Source organism: Eublepharis macularius, chromosome 8 (assembly GCF_028583425.1).
Source record: "Eublepharis macularius isolate TG4126 chromosome 8, MPM_Emac_v1.0, whole genome shotgun sequence".
Classification (NCBI taxonomy): Eukaryota; Metazoa; Chordata; class Lepidosauria; order Squamata; family Eublepharidae; genus Eublepharis; species Eublepharis macularius.
This window is the reverse complement of record NC_072797.1, coordinates 143,195,475-143,214,844: the sequence shown is the minus strand read 5'-3', so window position 1 is coordinate 143,214,844 and position 19,370 is coordinate 143,195,475. Positions and strand designations below refer to the sequence as shown.

At 46.6% G+C, this 19,370-nt stretch overlaps 1 protein-coding gene across 1 annotated transcript in view; it reads right to left on the bottom strand.

Annotated features, from left to right (window-relative positions):
- The window catches only part of LOC129334336 (ephrin type-B receptor 5), a 211,808-nt gene that overhangs the window by 162,401 nt on the left and 30,037 nt on the right, over positions 1 to 19,370 (bottom strand). The window contains exon 2 of the mRNA XM_054986362.1: positions 3,872 to 4,084. Coding sequence (XP_054842337.1) covers positions 3,872 to 3,944 — 73 coding nt within the window. The 5' untranslated portion in view covers positions 3,945 to 4,084. The remainder of the gene's footprint in view (positions 1 to 3,871; positions 4,085 to 19,370) is intronic.

Genomic DNA, 19,370 nt, shown 5'->3' with positions numbered 1-19,370 from the left:
ATGCTTAGGGAAAGAAAAAAAGATATACCGGTAGACTTGTGTATATACACACACACACACACACACACCAAAAAGCCAAATAATTATCTCTAGGTTAGCCATATGCCATAGTCGCAACATGAAAAAATTATTTTTTAAAAACGGAGGGGAGGATTGAGGGGAAGCTGTTTGTTCCCAGATTCATTTGTGCGTCTATATATATATATAATTGCTTTTACATTTCTTCAAACAGTCAGTACAAACAATTATTTTTTTAGACCAATGAGATAAGCTACTGCTGCCCTAGCATTGTAAAACTTCTTAATTTGATCTTGGTACTGAACTCAAAAGATGAAAGGATACGTGATGTAGTATTACAGCTTCAACTCTCTTGGCAAGAACTTTTGCTTTTATAAATTGATGATGTAATATTGATACTTCTTTAGTATAATCTGGGTAAAGCATAATCTGGTCTTTATTAGGATCCCAATACAAGACCTATTTCTCTCTTGCCAAATGTGAAAGGTGATCTCTCATCCCCACTCGTAGAAACTGCACGATCACAGGGGCTGGCTGGTTTACACTCCCGGGTTCCTGAAGAATCTGCAACTGATTATCAGCAGGGAGCTGCAGAACCTCACAAAGTAATATCTCCATGAGTTCAACCATCCTCTGTCTTGTCTTTTAAGACTCTTCTGATAATCGAAGAACACGAATATTTAGACACCAGATATAATTAGATGAGAGATTTGGTTAGAGACAATATTATGTGAAGCTGAGACAGCCGTCTCATGAGCAACAGTTCAGTCTTCCAAGGCAGCAATTTTAGTCTCCATCTGTTGAATTCATATACCAGTGGCATCAATTGACTCCCACAGTTGTTGAATTGACTTATCAATTGCCTTATCATTAGCAGAAAGTTGTTTTAGTTGCTGAGATTGTTGTTTTAATTGCTCAGATTTTTTTCCCAGCTGAGTCTTCATATTTTACAACAGAGAAATTTCTTCTCCCTGAGCTTCCACACAAGTTCCAGGGGAAGAAGGAGGGGCCGTCTTTGTATCTTTCTTCTTACGGCTCATAGTTGAAAATTATAAGCCATTTATCTCAAGTTGGAAACAAGAGAGAATATAAAACAGTAAATAAGACAAAAGTACTGCTGCATCAAAGAAGGCAGGTCCAAATCAATGCATAACGCATGAAAGAGACAGGAGCATCACAGAGTTGCTTCCGATTCCTCCGCCATCTTCACTGGAAGTGGGTTGGGAAATTCTTTGAGATTAGGGGGTGGAGCCTGGGAAGGGCAGCAGGGATGGGACGCCCTTCAGACCACCCTCCAAAGCTACCATTTCCTCCAGGGGAACGGATTTCTACAGCCTGGAGATCAGCTGTAATTCTGGGGAAACTCCGGGCCCTACCTGCAGGCCAGCAATCCTACCCCTCTGCTCCTCCCCTCCTGCTGTTCCCGGGAGCCTCCTGCGTAGAGTTGCCAGGTCCCCGTACCCACCCAGCGGGAGGGGGAAGGACCCGGTACTCTCTGTCGTGCGCCCCTAGCAGCAACAAGGTGATGTTCCTTCCCAGAGTGGCATCCCCACACCGGCTGCAGGACTGCTCCTGTGCTTTGCGTCGGGCCAGTTCTTTGAAATCGGTCCCAAGGAAAGCGCAGGAGCACTCCCCACGGCCAGCAGGATGATGTCCCTTCTGGAAGTGCTGTTGTGTCCACCGGCAGCACCCACACACACAGCGCTTGTGCCCAGGGTGCCTGCCAGTTGCGGGCAATCGTCAGGTGGCACGTCAGTCACTGGCAGGCAAGCAGGCAAACCAAAGGGCACCTGGGCTCCCCGCTCCTGTGCCTCAGGAACAGCATTTGGGGGGTCCTTTGGGGCCGCATTGGGATGATGCTGTGAAACTCCTTCCAGCAGTGGAGACTGACTGTGGGATCCAAGCCATACATGTTTCCTCCCTAAACTTCAACCCTGTGGAAAGGTGGGGTATAGTAAATGTTTTAATGAATAAAATAAAAACTGCTTCAGCTCCTTCTTTAAAAAAAAGAGTATTACCAAAGGAAACTCCGAGCTGGTTCCGGCAAGCTTATTCCACTGGCTAAATGCAACAGCTGGTCAGCCTGGACCCCCCGCCCCTCCTTGGAGATTACATATTGATTTAACTGGTTTCATCAAAAAAATTGCAACTTTTAAAAAATGCAGTTCATTGCATGTTTTCTTGCTGTTAGTCACTCTAATTAAAAAGAAAAATATGAAATTCAGTTATTCTGGTAGGGATATAACGTACCCATGGGGAACCTTGAGTAGTGATCTTTTATCAACCAATTGCCAATAAAACATGCAAACTGTCATAATCACCTCGATTGCCAGACAGAGGGGAGTTTAGATTGCCCTCCATGCCCTGAGGTGTAGAGGGCAATCTACAGTCCCCTCTGTCTGGAGATCAGGGGGCGGGGCCACCAGTCATGTGTCCATTTTTGCCGAGGGTGATTCAAACTTTTAAAAACTCCCCCCCCCCTTGTTCCAGCTGACCCAAAGTGACATCATTGTGTGGTCCTGAGTTCCACCACCTCTTTTCCCAGAAAAAAAGCCCTGGTTATAGGGAATCTTCCTGCCAAGGGAAAGACCGTTAAAGGAGGGGTGGTGGTGATGGTAGTGAGACACTGTTTTGAGCAAGCAGTGAGTAAGATGGACTTATCTTTGGTTCTCAGGAAGAGCACATCGTGAGCCAGCTTTGGCTGGCTGTCAAGGACACGAGCTCAGCGGAGCGAGAAGGAGAAAGTAAACATTGCAAGGTAACAGGCACAGAGTAATAAAGAACTTCCCCCTTTCTCAGGAGCCACAGTTAGAGCCCATATCCATTCATGGCAGATATGCAGGAGGCATGTATGACCGACAGCAAACCTTGACATGAAATGATAGCAAACCTTCAATCGCTCAATGTGTTTCCATTAGAATCAGAATTACAGGTCAGTTCTGAGCTGTGAGCAAGATTTGAATTAAAAGACTACAAATGCCCAATTCGGTTATGATCACCCATCGCAAGGGACACTCAACATTTAAAGATTCTTTATTTTGGCCAGCTTCTATATCCAGCTAAATGGGAAGACTGGTCAGATTGGTCTCAATAGGAAATTTACACTGACTGGGTCTAAAATTTTGGGTTTTGGCAAATGATTTTTAAATAATATTGCATTCTGTTCTATTTTTCTTGTTAGACACCTTGAAAGGCTAGTAAGAAAGGATACGAACATGTTAATCAAAAATAAATTCATGAAATTACTTGCAGCTAGGTTAGCAATTCTGCAAGAACTTCCTTTTCTACTATGCCACTGCCTTCCTTAAAATCCGTATTATATAGTTATTTTTAAAATAAATTTTCTTCTTTGGAGTTTTGGCACCTTGTACTTTTTAAGCACAAATACTCACATTAAAACTTTTTTTCTCTTTATAAGCCATGAGGACTAGAAGCAATAATCTCAACTAGGTCGAACATCTTTCAGCCTTTGGAAGAGCTTAGTACTGCTGTGAGCGACACCCCCCCCCCCCGCCTTCCCTTTGATGATGGAAAGATTCAAGGGTCAGAAGTGCAGGGACACGTTTTCTTTTCAACCACACTGGTCATGAGGCTCTATTTTTTGAACCTCCCACAAAGAAGAACTTCTTGGTTGACTGCATTCAAAACTGTAACCCGCACATTAAAGTTGTGGAGTGCGTCACACAGCTACTGGGCACCCACCATCAAAAGCCACCGAGCCACCTCCATCTAGCTATAGCTCCACCTAACTGTGATGACCACTGGCCATTAACAAGCAACCAAGTTATAGTAAAGAGGGACACCTCTTCACTTGACACAGCACAAGGAAGTCACAATTCAAAGCTGCCCTTACCTTCTAGAGACACTGCCAGGCCAAGAAGGCAGGCCACCCACAGCCAAAGCACCCCCATGGCTCTTCTCTTCATTCTTATGGTGCCGTTAGGATCCCAAAAGCTTCTTGTTAAGTCCCACCATTTTCTGTGTCTCACAGTGACCCCAGGCAATGTTCTCACGGATGAGCAGTCTTCATGCGCCAAGCACGGGGAAATCCACACGAAAGGGGGCACTACAGGGAGACAAATGCAGAAAATGGACATAAACCATTGTATGAATTGTCACCGCCAGTCTTCAGCACTCCTCTCTGAAACAGCAACCCAACGGGGCCTCCAAGGCGCACCCCAAGCACGGCAAGTGCTCCCAAACATAGCCACTGGAGGGCTAAAGAGTACTAACGTTGCATGATTTCTTCTTTTAAAAGTCCACACCATCTGCTTGTAAATCATCCTGTTGGAAACTCATTGCGTTATTATTTGGTTTAATATCAAAATAGATCCCATCCTCTCCTCTGCTGGTTTCTAGCAGCTTCTCCCGGACTGCCCTTACAAGGATCTCGATCTTCCTGCTTCTTATTCCTTCCTTCCCAATTAAATAAGGCACGATTCAGAGGGACAATCTCTTGCACAGGCCCCACTAAAATGTACCAGGCTTTCTTGCTCACGTCTGTGTTGATACCGTTAATCATTTACTCAGTTTACTTTCCTGATAAAGGACAAAGCAAAAGATGTATTCCCATAACGCAACCAGTTTTCTTCCTATTGCCTTGTCAAAAGCATCTCTTATAGGCTACAGAGCTGACTCACCTAATGCAAACTTTGTTGACCTTGCAAAGCTGACCTGTTTGACCCCTTGATCTTGGTGGGTTCTGTTTGCTAAAGGTCCACTGAGTAAGACCCACTGACCCTTCACCTAAAGCCGCAGGCAATTAATTTATTGAAGGGAAGTGTTGCCAGTGGCTGCCTCATGGCTGAGATGACACAACCTGGCAGCAGGGAGGCGGTGAGGGCAGGGGGACAGATGCCTCTTGTGAGTCCGGAACAGGCCCTCCTCAGAAAGGGGGATGCACAGATTCAGGAACTCCTGCATCTCCCCAGAGAATGAAATACACAATCAGGTGAAGTACAGAACAGGAGCTACGGTGCATTCACGTGTCTGTCCCCCCGTCCCCCGTCCCCCAGCACTATTCCACCAAAATACAGCTCATTGCCCAAGGGGGAGGAGCCATTTCCTGGTGCCCCAGTCCACGGAAGTTCTTCCCTAACCATAACGACATCAGAGTCATGTAATGGGGGTGGAACTCCTGCTGTGTCTCCGATCTCCAAAAGCATTTATGTTGGGTTCCGATATGGATCAAGGCTGCAGCGCGGGGGCAGGAGGAGAAGGTACCTCTCCCTTGCCCCCAGGCACTGTTCCCCCCAATGAAAATGCCTCCGTCCATACCACCTGCACTGCTTTATACCTCATCACAGGGAAAAGACAGGAATAAAAAGGGTGCCTGGTCTTTTCTTCCATATCCAAGCTAAAAGATCTTCTATAAGGTCTTCAACAGCCTCCACTGCTAACTTGCCCACCTCCGTTCCATTCAAAGTCCCACAAGGTAGCCCTAAACAGATCCACCTTTCTGAGTCCACTGATGCCACTGGGCTCAGAAGGGTGTAACTTTGCTCACGGTTGCACATGCCTTCTTTTTTTAGCTCAGGGATGGTTTAACTTGTTTCTCCGTACCCTCAGGAGGGTTGTTTTAAAGACACCTTTAGGTGTATAGAAGTGTACTGTCTAAATTAGAGAAATACGTGCATCACACCCACTTGCTAAAGAGCCAGGAATGACGGCAGCTCCTTGCCCCTCTTTGTCCCAAATCTGGGCTATTCAGAAATGCTGCGTAGAATTCCACAGTTTACTCAAGTGTGGGAAGCGTCTGTTTTGAACAGTTTGGCATTTTGGTGGCATCCCCCATGCAGAAGAGAGCGCAGACTCTGAGAGAACCCTCAGGAGAAAAACTGTCACTTCCCCCCCACCATTTATTTTTCTGTTTGTATTGCTCGTTGTTTTAAGATTGTCACCTGAAGAAGCCTAGCTCTGGTTCCAGTAACGGTCATAACTCTTCTATTGGTGCCTGTAGATATCGGCTTGCCAGGTGCCAGTCTGCCCCTCTGCCCACCCATCGCAAGTCACCCAGCAATCACCCATCACGGGCAGGCAGGCAACCCTGGCCAATGGGTGGCACGCACACTTCCAGGTGCTGCATTTCAGAGCTTCTGGAAGTGACGCCCTTGGGCTGGCCACAGGAGCACTCCCGCACTTTGAGCAGGGCCAATTTCAGCCCCAAACGAACCGAGTCTTAAAGAATGAGTCTTGCGTGAAGTGTGGGAGCTCCCCTGGGGCCAGTGTGGTGACATCACTTCCAGATGCGCTGTCATCGTGCACTCGCCAAGCGTGCGTGGACACCTCCTGCCGGCTGCCAGGAAGACCCGGCAATCCTACTGCAGAAAGATCTTATTTCTTCAAGCATGGACTCATTCTAGGTCAGTTCAGTCATCAAGCAAAACCTTGGTTTCAATAAACTCTTTGGTTTGTTTAATTATTTGGTACATTTTTTATCCTGTCCTTCCTCCAAGGAGCTCAGGGCAGCATATAAAATTCTCCCCTCCTCCATTTTATCTTCACAACAACTCTGTGAAGTAGGCTTGGCTGAGAGTGATAAGCCAAAGGTCATCCAATGAGCTTCATGGTAATGAGCCCTTTGAACCTGGTTCTCTCAGCTCCTATCCCAACACCCCCTGCGCAGAGAGCACATCTGAAAGCACGCCATTTTAGAAAGAAGGGTCGGTTAGGGGCTATCAAACCAGGATCTGAAGATATTATTAACCAAACTATGGTTTCCCATAATGTCTCAATGCAGACATCCTGGTTTGTTCACTGGAAATGTCTTCCCAGACCACAGAGAGAAGGAAATGAAACCTGCATTTGCCAAGGCAAGCCAGGACTCACAGAATTGCGAGGTTGAATCCTGACTTCACAGACTAATCATTGTCAAAATAAACCACGGGTTCATGTTATGTGGGGACCGAACTGCAGAGTCACTTCACATTATCAGAAACGCATGATGACACCAGGCTGCACGGCATCAAGCCACAGCCAGTCCTAACTCTCAACAACGTGTCCCTGTAAGATGCAGGAGGTAGGAAGCATGCTATGGTTTTATGGGTACATGTAAGATGTCTTGCAGTCATTACATTTTGTTGTGCGCAAAAGGATATTTGGGGTTCTGCCTAGAAAAATTGAAAAGATCTGTGTCCCTTCCAGAAGTCAAATGTGTATTGATTTTATAAAGATTTCATGTCCTAGCTTTCTCTCAAACAGTCACGAGACTGAACTGTATCCACATGGGGTTGGATCTTATGCTGTAAGCAATCTTTCATGCCTGGATTACTTTTTCTGCGCAAGGAAATCCACTTGAAAAGTGAGTGCTGTAGGACATGGATAGTACAATATGAAACTGTGTGTGAATATGAAACTGAGTGTGAATGCAGCCGTGAAGTCTCACGAGGCACTGAGAACTCACTATTAGAAATCCTAACTAGGGGTGTGCAATCTGGTCCCAGGATTTTTGGTGGGGGGGGAGCCAAATTTTTGCTGATCAGGCTAAATCTGGTTTTCCCAAAGCAAATCAGGGGATCCCAGATCCAATCTGGGAATCCAGATCCAGGCCCCTGGATAAATTTGGGTGAATCTGGATAAATCCAGGACAGGTGGCTTCAGCCTCTGGCTGGCTCCTTCCTAGGCCTCTCCCCCTTTTTTTCTAAGAGGGGAAGGAAGGAGGGGGGAATGAGGCAGATGGGAGGGGGAGTGAGGCAGGGAGTGAGTGGCCAGTCCAGGCAGGAGACCTCCTCGTCTGCCTGGCTTCTATGAGTGACACTGGTTCAGTTGGGCCAAGTTGCAACAGTGCCCCTGGCTTCAGTTTGGTTACGGTGGAATTCACTGTTTTGACATGGTTCTCTGGTTGGGTGTTTGGCCCCTTGATTCACTTTGATTCTGGGGGGATTCCATCCATTTGACTGCATCAGTTTGGTTCTGTTGGGCTTCTTCTTGCCATCGGGAGGGTGCCTTTGGCTACTGGCAGCCTTGCCCCTGTGTGTTTCTACCTGACAGCCTGCTTGGAAATGTTTCCCCACAGGAAACAATGGCTGGAGGCAGCTTCTTCAGGGGACCATAGAAATGGACTCTGAGATCTTCAGAGGACAGTCAGGAGTAGCTTCCCTGCAAATTTGGTGGAGTTTGCTTGAAAAATGCTTGCCCATCACCCCAGATAGCCCCGATAGTTTCCTTCATAAGGAATGATGGTTGAAAAAAATCCAGGGCCGTTTCCACACTACTCACCTTCATCCGGAACGCTGTGGAACATTGTGAAAAAACAGCGGAAGATAATGTCTTCTCGCGTGAGTTTTGCACGATGTCGCACGAGAAGACACTACTTTTTTTCACGATGTTCTGCAGCATTCCAGATGAAGGTGAGTAGTGTGGAAACGGCCCTGGATTCTCTGATCAGACTTAACTGGATTTTATTTATTCCTGGATTTCAGGAATCCTATATTTTTGGGATATCCCTGAAACCCAGATCCAGATTTCCCAGATTTGAATCCTGGAGAAAGGGTAGCTTCAGAGGGCGGACCCTACGGAATCACCTCCACATTGAGCTCCCTCCCGTTCACAAACTCCACCCTCCTTAAGCGCTGCCCCAAAATCTTCAAGAACTTCGCAAGCCACAGTTCCAGCCCTTAGAGCATTCACAACGCAGTAAACAAGAAGCTGTCCTTTACTGTCTCAAGCAGAGACTGTATTTCAATTGCTTCTCCCTCCCATTCCCCGCTGCAGTGGCATCCAATTGAGAGGCGGAATACAGCCTCCAGAGGGAAGCCTGCTGTGCTAGCCGGTCCACTAAAACTGGACCTCGCCAATTAATCACCTACAGATCCTGTTGATTAACCTACCAATTCAAACTTGCTTCTCTGAATAATAATGTCTTTTCTTTCCACTTATCAGAGGCAAGGAAATGGTATGAAACAAACAGGGGAGAACACAGGGGGTGACGGGAGAAGCCTCCTCTGCCCTCTTCAGACGTGTCTGTTGCTGCCGCCGCCACCCCCCTCCCTGAAATCATCCGCTCCATCCTTGGCTAGTCCAGCCAAGCCACTCCGAATTGCTCTTTCCCCCACAGCGTGTGTGCTTTTGTCAGGCTGAATTAGAGTGGAAAATTACTTTCTCTCCTCCCCCTTCCTCCTTTCTTAAATAAATTATGACTAGTCTAAAAAACTGGTTTTGATTTAGACAGCAGGGAGAGAAAAAAAAGAAGGTATCTGCTGATTTCAGAGCCTTGCTGGCATCCCTGTAAACCAAAGCCACTGAAGATCACACACTGCACAGCGGAGATTGTAATGTCAAGGCACAATTAGAAATCTGCCAGCTTGCAAAGGGCCTGCAACAGATCCACCCACCACAGCTGGATCAGAAAGCTCCTGGCACACGAGAAGCAATATTTTTACCCCAAGGAAAGGCCACAGCAGCTGCGCGTACTGGCGCATGAACGCTGGGGGAAGCAGCCAGGAGTGCCACAGTGACAGAAGCAATGGCATTTTATTTCCCTGGAAAGGCTCTTCCTCTCAAAAGACGTCCGCATAAGGCAGTTCTCCCCCTCCTGTGCATAAAGAAGTATTTCTTTGAGACAGCCTTTGGATAAATAAAATCAGTGCATGCCAAGACTCCAGCCCAAAGGGGGGAACTGAGTAAACAAGACCCAGCAAGGCATATTCGTAAGGACAATATGCCAGAGAGGGTTGGGTCATGCGTCTGGATCTCGAACAACGCTTCCAGTTTAGGCACTCGGCCTGCATGGACAGCTGCAGGCCTGCCTCGGTGGCCCCAACATACTTAAATAGAAATTCATATCCAGCCTTCCTTCAAACAAAACACAAATCGGCACATCAGATGCCTTCACTTCCCATCTCCTGCCACCTTGAGCCACCCCCCCCCCAAAAAAAGAGAGAGAGTGGTGTGGAGTATCTCCTTTTCCTCTGCATGTCCCAGGCATCACGGCTCCTCAGTCCAAGTTTGGGATTAAGAGAGAGGAATTTGCATACTGCTGGTATGAATGTCCTCAACCCTGGCAGGCAACCCTTTTGGGGAAAAGGGTCCACCCCATACAACATTTACCTGTGAACATTTTGGTGTTCAAGTGAACAGCAGGCAAGGGGGAGAAATAAGAGTTGTGCTTTGCGGGACACAGGAACGGAGCAGAATCCCAGCGGTGCTGCCAGTGCCTCTAAAACTCAGCCCAAACGCGGCTGGGGCCTGTGGTGTCTGGGAAGCGATCACGGGCACACACAGCCACCCTCCCCTCTAGGGATCCCAGGCCTCCCTCGACAGCAGGCAGCCTCCTAGCAATTCCCTCTGATGCCCACCAGTGCCTTGGGCACCAGCAAGAGGCGGGGGAGGCCTTGCCCACTAGTGCCATGCCAGCATGCCAACATCATCTCTGGTCTAAACCAGAAGTGACGAAGAATGCTGTAGCGTTCCATAAAGAGTATGGTAAAACCACAGAATTTTTGCAAAATGCTACTCTCCACAGTGACATAATGATGCAACTTCCAGGCACAAGGGGAGTGACATCAGCACGTCGCTGGTGATAGCGTTATGACCACAAGTAAGGCCTCCTAGCGAGGGAAGCCTCCCACCAGTTGCCTGGCGGCAACCTGGCAACCCTCCCCTTTTCCCAGGCCCTCGGCCCCAGGACCACAGCCAGAACCTCAGGGCCTCGCCTCCGTCGCTTGAGTCTTGGCTGCTAAGCAAAACAGACTGGGACGGTGTGCTGGGGGGCCTCTCACTGGCAAGGCACGCTCACTGCTGCCACTCAGAGTGGGGTGGCAGACATCACGACATCACTTTTGGGAAACCTGCAAGGGACAAAAGGTAGCTCTAGGAATCGCCAGAAAACCTAGTTTTGGGGTTTGCCAGAAGCGGTGTAGTAACATCGGCGACGTCACGAATGCCGCACCCACCTCCTCGTCTCCACCCCCATCCCTCCCATCTGCAAGTGTGCTGGTGGTTACTGGCCCTGTCCTATCCTTTAAAAAAACAAATTAAATACAGATTTGGTCTAACAACTTTTGACCTGCTAAGCTAAGTGCAGGTTCTCAGCCGCTTAATAAGGCCCCGCTTCCAAACCAGGAGAGCCACGACACACACAGCAGGCCGCAGGATCAGAGCAACGGACTGCACGTGGCTTCATAGGTCACAGGTTGTGGAGCCCTGCTTGACAGCCCCCTTGCTGATATGCACTTGGTGATCTCTGCTTTTCCAGCAGCAGAAAACTAGCAGCTACAGATATCATACAAAGCAATATACGTGCCTACAAGTGAAACGTTCTCTGGTGGTTCCCGACATTAATGGGTGCGGCTGTTTTACCCAGCCAGCTTGGGATGTGCTTGGCTGCAGTGCCGCTGATTAAAAGGTTTTATATATAACAATGTGAGTTTGCCCCCACCCCCCCTTCACCGGCACCCTGCTGTCCCCCAAAGGGAACAAAGTGTACCAGGCACTGTTCGAAACATGACAAAGCTGACAAACTGAAAGACGGAGCCCCTCGAAGCCCCCATTGCCACTTCCACCACTTAGGCATTCCTTACTCCACGTACTGCCACTAGCTTGGAGTTGAGGGTAGCTGGCTGGAAATGTCCGAATGGAAACTAAAATGCAAACGTTTCCCTTCCAAAACCCCAGAAACCACATAATATTTACTTGTTCCAGGGCTTGTATTATATTTTTCTGCTGTGTACAGAGAATCTGGAAAAGTTCAAGAAAGTAAGTACTGGGGTGGGGGGTGGGGGAAGGGTCCTGTGGACAGACAGGAAGCCCCAGATGCTCTTTATGGAGCTTTCCGATCCATAGGTGGCACTTGTTTGGGAGACCATGCGTCAATTGCACCTCTGGATTTTGTGCACTTTTCGGTAGTAATTGGATGTACACCCATGAAAACGAGGCTGCAGATTCCCGGGAGGACAGGCCCTGTCTCCAGTCCATGTATCAGCAAAGGGTAGCACAGGGGGGGAGGGGGGAGAGCTCTTGCAGGCAGCAGACCAGCAGCAGCTAAGAGCTGAACTAGACGAGACGAATTACACGAGGCCATGCGAGTGTCTAGAATCACGTCTGTTCCTAGCTGCCCATGTCCATTTTACCCCAGGTGAACACGTGTCCTGTAGCTCTAGTCCGTGCACGTGTTGGGTAACTGGCGTAGTCGCAGTTGCAAGTGTCCAAGGTCATAATCAGCAAGTTGCCATTGCAGAGCATCGGTTTTGGGTGGCTTCCGCTTCCCTCTCCCCTCTTTTTGCCCTTAGATCCAGCTTACATCCAAACTGTTTTGCTTTTAATCTAGCATGCTTTAAATTTCTAGTTGATGCCACCGTCTCCCTACTCTTCCTTCCTGCATCCTCCTCCCCTCCTTAACTTTCTCCTCCTCCATGAGACGGGATAAGGAGGAGGTGGGAAGAAAGATCGTGGCAACACAATTAAGCATCTGAGCAAAAGTTCAGAAACATGCCCGATACATGAACCTGAAAAGGACGGGGTGGCAGTACTCATTCTCCAGTTCGGCTTGGCAATAAAGAGCAATTAGGTAAAATTTGGCCATTTTTTCCAATGGGAAATGTGATTCAGGGCTTTCTGGGGATCTGAGAGGCATTTTAGGACTGAATTTTACCAAATCTGCAGGCAACCTACTCCTAACTGTCCTCTAAAGACCGCCCCCCAATGTTTCAGCGAGATGGGAACCTGGGGAAAGCACGGTCTATGTGTTTCTGCAGTTGCTGTCAGTTTTCCCACACAATAGGAACAAATGGAGTGGTTGGGGGCACCTTCTTTGGAGGGGCATGAAATGGCTCCCCAAGGCCCAATCTCCCTGAAACAAGGGGGGGGGATTTATTTTGCAAAATGCCATCCCCATCCCCCTGGAGAGCCCACCTAGTTTTCCCCAGAGGGAATAACAGAGATTGGAGGTGGCTGGGGACAAACAGGCAGGGAAGAGTTGATTCTGGTTGACAGCAAGAAACGCCACTGCGGCTCTCAAAGTGGGGATTGCCCATCCCCCTCTGCACAGATGCCCCCCTTCCTGACGGGCCAAGCTGCAAGATCTCAGCAGAGATGTAGAACCCCTGTTTTTAGCCCAACCCCGAAACCCAGCTTTTTCATTATTATAATAGTAACAACATTTAATTTACATACCCCCCTTCAGAATGACTTAACACCCACTCAGAGCAGTATGTTATTATTATCCCCACAACAACAATCACCCTGTGAGGTGGGTGGTGCTGAGAGAGCTCCAGAGAGCTGTGACTAGCCCAAGGTCACCCAGCTGGCTTCAAGTGGAGGAGTGGGGAATCAAACCAGATTAGAATCCTGCCACTCTTAACCACTACACCAAACTGGCTCTCCCCCCCCCCAAATACGTCCAATTCAGTAAAGAAGTCACCCTCTCAGAAAAGCTACAGAGGAAGGTTAGAGCGTGTGTGAAGAGAAGGTGCATCATGGGATACCATCTCTCGTCTGGGAGGAATGGGGAAGAAACATGTGCCGGTACAAATAGATGCATTATGCATATGTGTGAGTGGTGAGTGTGTGCTATGCAAGCAAGTTTATGCCTACTTGGCCTTGTCAGCAAGGAAGGTGGCCCCGTTAACCAGAGTGTCTGAGAGTGACACTTCAGGGAACGGGTTCACACACAAGGTTCCCTCCTATCAGTGCATTGCACAGGGAGACGACAAACTATCTCCCACCCTGTTGCAACACCTTATTACCATGGAATGGAATACATAAACCAGCTTTCTGATTTCACAGTTGGGGTGGGGGGTAGTACAAGGAATTGCAAGGGGGGGGGGAACAACTTGGAAAACCCATGTACTCCAACCTCCCCTTCTCGGACAGGCCAGGGATTCCCTGCTGTGTTTTATACCCCTCCAGACCCTCTGATCTGACGTCCCTCTTTGAGCTTCTTACTAGGACCACTTCTACATCACATCCTTCCTTCACACCCACTTGCGCGGCAGTACCTTGCCACTGACCTCATTTCACCCTGGGCAGAGAATGGCATTTATGGGAGGGCCCTGAGTAGTGAATGACATGCCAAAGGACCTGGCCAGGCTGGGAGTAACGAAAGCATTATCACTTTGAAAAAGATCCTTTTAAGAAGCCAGTTTATTTATTTATTCCCTGGTTTTCCTCTGCGGTGGCGACCTAAAGAGGCTTCCATCATTCTCGCCTCCTCCTGTCAGCAAGTTTCCGTGGCAGATTTGTGGAGATCTGAACCTCGACTCCGTGAATTAAAGCAATCTGAAACTTATTTAAATCTGCTATGCCCTAATTGCCATGCCAGAAAAAGTACACCTAGTTTATCATCTGTAAATTCATCACTGCCTTGCTGTAAACAGATGCATCTAGGTTCATGCCTCAGGTTACTGAAAACAGCATCTTGTAAATGGAGGGTATAGTATTTAAATATCTGTTTCAAGGTTCCCAGAGCCAAATTTTCCCTTTCTTTCAAAATGCCAGAAACAAAAGAATTTCCAGACCAAATTTCAGTGATTTCTCCTTTTCTCCACACCAACACAGGAAGGCGGGCAAGAATCCTTCGTGGCTCGCTGCCCCTGTAATGCAGGCTGTTTCAATAAAAGCCCGTCAGTCTTCTGTTCAAAGCACTTTGTGAATACGAAGAGAGCAGCCCATATTTTCGTGAGAAAGTAATAAAACCAATTTGTGCATCTCTGCATCAGTCTTGTGCCCTTGAAGTGCCGTGTAAGTATGAAGAGCGTGGCCCGTATTTTTCTTGGGAAGCAGATGGTACTTTGCACGTAGAAGGTTCCAGGTTCAAGCCCCAGGATCTCCAGTTAAAGGTGTCTGAGGTAACAGTGTTGAGGAAGGCCCAGGCCTGAAGCCATGGAGAGTAACCGCTGGCCAGCAACGACGTCTTGGGCTAGAGAGACCAACCATCTGAGTCAGGAGGAACCACCTTCGTCAACTCTGAGACACACGTGGAGCCATCACCTTTTCCAGATTTCTCCTATGCTAGTGCCAGCTTCTGCCACAAAGAAGTGCAGCATGGCATCCTTGTCAGTATGCTTCAAGTAGGTACAACACATGAGTAGAGGAGGGAAGGGGAGGGAAACTGAAAACAGCAAGGAGGAGACTGGACTGAAGGCAAGGGGTATGGAAAGAGAAAGGGAACAAAAAAATTCAATTAAGAAAAGCCAGTGGAAAAAGGGTTGGGGGTCTTCAGTTTATCTGTCTGTTTCAAGTGAAGATGGATGCAACGGTACAGATAATGGGTGGGGGGATTCCATAAACAACAGAAAATGAAAGGATCCAGGGATGAAGAACATCACGCTCCTGTAAGAATGCAGTGAAAATATGCATAGAAGTACATCCAATTTCATCTACATACACAAGAACGGGTCACTGAAAAACCAACTTTCCGCTGGCGAGCAGCAGGTGAGCTGAACCATTGGGTGCTTGGGCATGTCCCGTACCCACACAGGCACCAAGTATACAGCCAGCCAATGTGGCGTAGCGGTTAAGAGTGCTGGACTAGCACTGGGGACACCCAGACTCAGTTCCTTCTCCGCCACGGAAGCTCGCTGGGTGGCCTTGGGCCTGTCACTGTGTCTCAGACGAGCTTACCTCACAAGGATAAAATGAAAGTGAAAACCAAGTGGGAAGCCAGGGTGTGGCAAGCTACTTTGGGCCCCCACTGGGGAGAAAACTGGGGTATAAATGCATACCTTTGTCAGCTGATGATAATATTTCATTGCATTGATAAACTGGGCTCTAGTCTACAGATGTTCACGTCACAATAAATACTGGTCTTTGAGTCACCCCAGAACTGTTATTCTTGCAAAAGCGTATCTAGACGAGAGCAAGGGGAATGGAGCATGCCGGATCCCAAGCTGTTATCACAGGGGCAGAAGGCAGGACTACCACCAAATCTATTGCAAATGCAATGGAGAGGGTGATCCGGCAGAATGAATGCTTTCTGTCTGGTTTCTGGGAGCAACTGGAAGCTTGGAGCCCAGACTGCATCATCGCCTGTATGTACAATGAATCATTCAATGGAAGTATACAGAAAAATCAAGTGTACATTGTACACTTGAATGCACAATGCTGTGTGCATTCATTGTAACTTCTGTACAGGACTAGAAGTTTTAGTAATGGACAGAATTATTCATGTTCTTCGTCTTTGCTCTTATAAATTATGGCTTTTAAAAAATCAGTCCTGGAGTTGGAAAAGATACTGCAGACCATCCGGACTAGTCCAACCATGCAAGAAATTCAACGCTACAGCATCTGCGACTGCTGGCTGCATAGCCTCTGCCTGAAAACCACAAGGAAGGGAAAGCAACCCTGCAAACCCTCGATGTATCTCGTCCCACTGTCACACCACTCCCACCATTGGGAGGTTTCTCTTCACATTCAATGAAAACAACTGAAGGTTGCTAGATCAAGAGAGAGAGAGAGAGAGAGAGAGAGAGAGAGAGAGAGAGAGAGAGAGAGAGAGAGAGAGAGATCACCTTGCCTCCCCCCATGGACTGCCTGCCTGTGTCTCCGGTCAGCATCACGATTTATATCACAACTAGTCTGAACAGCTTTCGAGGCCCTGTGAACGGAGGCCTAAAGCAGAGATCTCTTATTTTGAAAGCCTATTAATTAGTACAATTGATTAATATGGGTTCTTCTTACTTGTAATCTCCCCACCAAGATACAGAGATTTCTCATTAGAGTTTAATGTTTATTATTTATTGAAATAAACTCTATAATCTTTTTGATAAAGCAAGGTATCAAAATACAAAGTACTATTAAGATAGAACCAATAAAAATAGAACAGATACAAGCTACAAGGATTAATTCACTTAACATTTCTCAATTTCTAAGTGATTCAAAATCAAGTTTACTTTATGAAATGCACTGAATTTCCCTCAGCACAGAAAGACAATTGCAATGTTCTCACCTAGATCTTCAAGACATTTCCTCCAGCAAGACTCTTAACTCCTTATCTGGGAAGCAGCTTTTATAGAAATCGACGAATGGTATCTTCAGATCTTTTACACGTGACACGATATAAAATTATGTTTTGTATAAGATTTAGTTAATTATTCAGATTTTCAATCATGTGACATTCTATTTAGCCAAAAAGTTGAGCTATGTCCAGATGCAAGATAAGCAATATAAATCACTAAAGATGACTGGAAAAGTTAAGTGAACAGATCATCTCATTGGTCCATCCTAACAGCTAGAGAACCATTGATCTGCTACTGTCTACTATTTTAATTGGCTGTCAAAGATGAAAAGAACATACGTGTGGTTATACAACCTGTTAGAAAAAACTACATTAAGTTCATACCAAGTTCACTAGAACACTGTAAGGTATTGCAAAGGTATAATGTGCTTTATTCCATATTTCGATGACAATCCCTTCACCTGTTTCTTCCATATTATTGTACTTTATTGTATTTTATGTTTTCAGATGACTCTGGCCAGGTCTGATTCAGATACGTGCATGCACTTAAGCATCCAGTTAGCTTTTGCTCTGTAAAAATCAAGGCATGCTATTAAAGAGAGCATATGTTTGAGCCTATTAATTATTATTAAGAAAGCAAGTCACAAGCAAAGAGCCCCTTCTTACAAAAAGCTGGTAATCAATTACAGACTCCCCTATTTATGTGTTTTCAAAATCATGTCCTAGCAATAACTAACCGTCCCACCTGATATGGCTTGCATTCCTGGATAGCTAAATAACGTAACTTAAAGTATTATACAAAGTTATCTATATTCTTATATCCTCTATAAACGTATCCAAATTGGGGTGGATTTAACCAACTCAAATTCTTAACTCAATCTTACCAAGTTCTATTCCTTACTACAGCCCTTTCTCTATGCATGTAATTCCCACCAATTCCCACCTTTTTAGGTGGTCAAGGGAGACCCTTCCTCCCTCTTCATCAGTAAGAAAGTTGGTTGCATCCCCCCCCCGACTGTGTTAATATATTCTTGCCACTTTTCATCTTAACAAAATATATCAAAAAATCTGATTTCAAGGTTCTCCAATATCTGTTGGCCCCCAACCAATATGCCCCATCTTTGAACTGCATCTGTCCTTGTGTAGAGATCCTTGACATTCTTGGAGATTTCTTGCACTTGGGCCTCAATCCAGATAACATCTACTAGTATAACTACAGAGGTGATTATTAGCCCGAATCCTTTGTGAGACACCCTCTCCCCAACCTGGCGTGTCCCAGTGTTTAGCTGAGGTAGTAGGCCAGCCTGGATTCTGGCCTATAGAAGCTCTTTTCACAACCTTTTTAGCAACTGCTCCCCTTTATTTCTACTCATATCCATGACACCAGCTATGGGCATATATTGGGGAGAAAGGCAGGATATAAATTGAATGAGATTTTGGAAGAATATGATTTTGTCTTGTACTTTATGGTTTGAGTTGTATTTTTCTTTTTTTAAAAAGCTGATCAGATGCTAGCCACTATTTGAAAATATGAGGAAGCATTCTGGAAAATCACTTGTCCAAGACCACTTGGCAGTCCCTTGCTTCTGCCTGGTCATTTAAACGCCATCCTCCCCAGAGCACCCAAAATGAGCCACCCATGGCATGCCGGGAATTCAGACTCCTTACAAGCATTACTGCCGACATGTCCCAAATGGGGGCTGCCAGACATGCCCCAGACACACGACGGCTGATAAGCAGCTTTTAATTATTTTGAATAAATTGGCTCTGTGAGTCAATATTCCTTTATCGTCTCATCATTAATTACGACATCATCAGCCTCATTAGAAGTTATTTTCAATGGCTGTGACTTCTGGAAGAGTTGCTCCAATACTTTTGCAAGGGAAGATATAAGCTGATGGGTTCTTTGGTTATTCAAGTCCCATTCTTTAATTACTCAATACGGGGAGATGTTATCACTGTGTAATATTTCTCAGGCGCCTAACCTAGAACTTAATTGCATTACCGAGCAATAACGGGCCTCTCTCTCTCGTATATGAATTTACAGCAGGCTTTGTGCAGTGTTTGTGAAAATTGTAAATACACCTTAAGGTGACAGGCAAGAAGTCACGGGTCTGGCGTTTGCAGTTTCTGTAATGCCTAAGGTTGCCAGAATTTTACTAGCCCACTAGAACGTCATCCTCTTAGCCAATCACCAGATTACAAGACTGCAAAGCCTGGAAATAAAAACTCTGGACGAACTGATCTTTCTACTGGTGTGTTTTTATGTTCCTCTCAGATCAGCAACTTCCTGCAGTTACAACCCCCACCCCACCCCAGGCCACATCTCATCAATTCCTCACAACGTATATCCCTTTCGTCAGAGAGAGATACTCTACATATGCTTAGAGACACTCTGCCATTTGTCATCTTAAAAGTTTATTCTCCCTCCTGGGGAAAAGAACTCTGTAGATACTTCAGA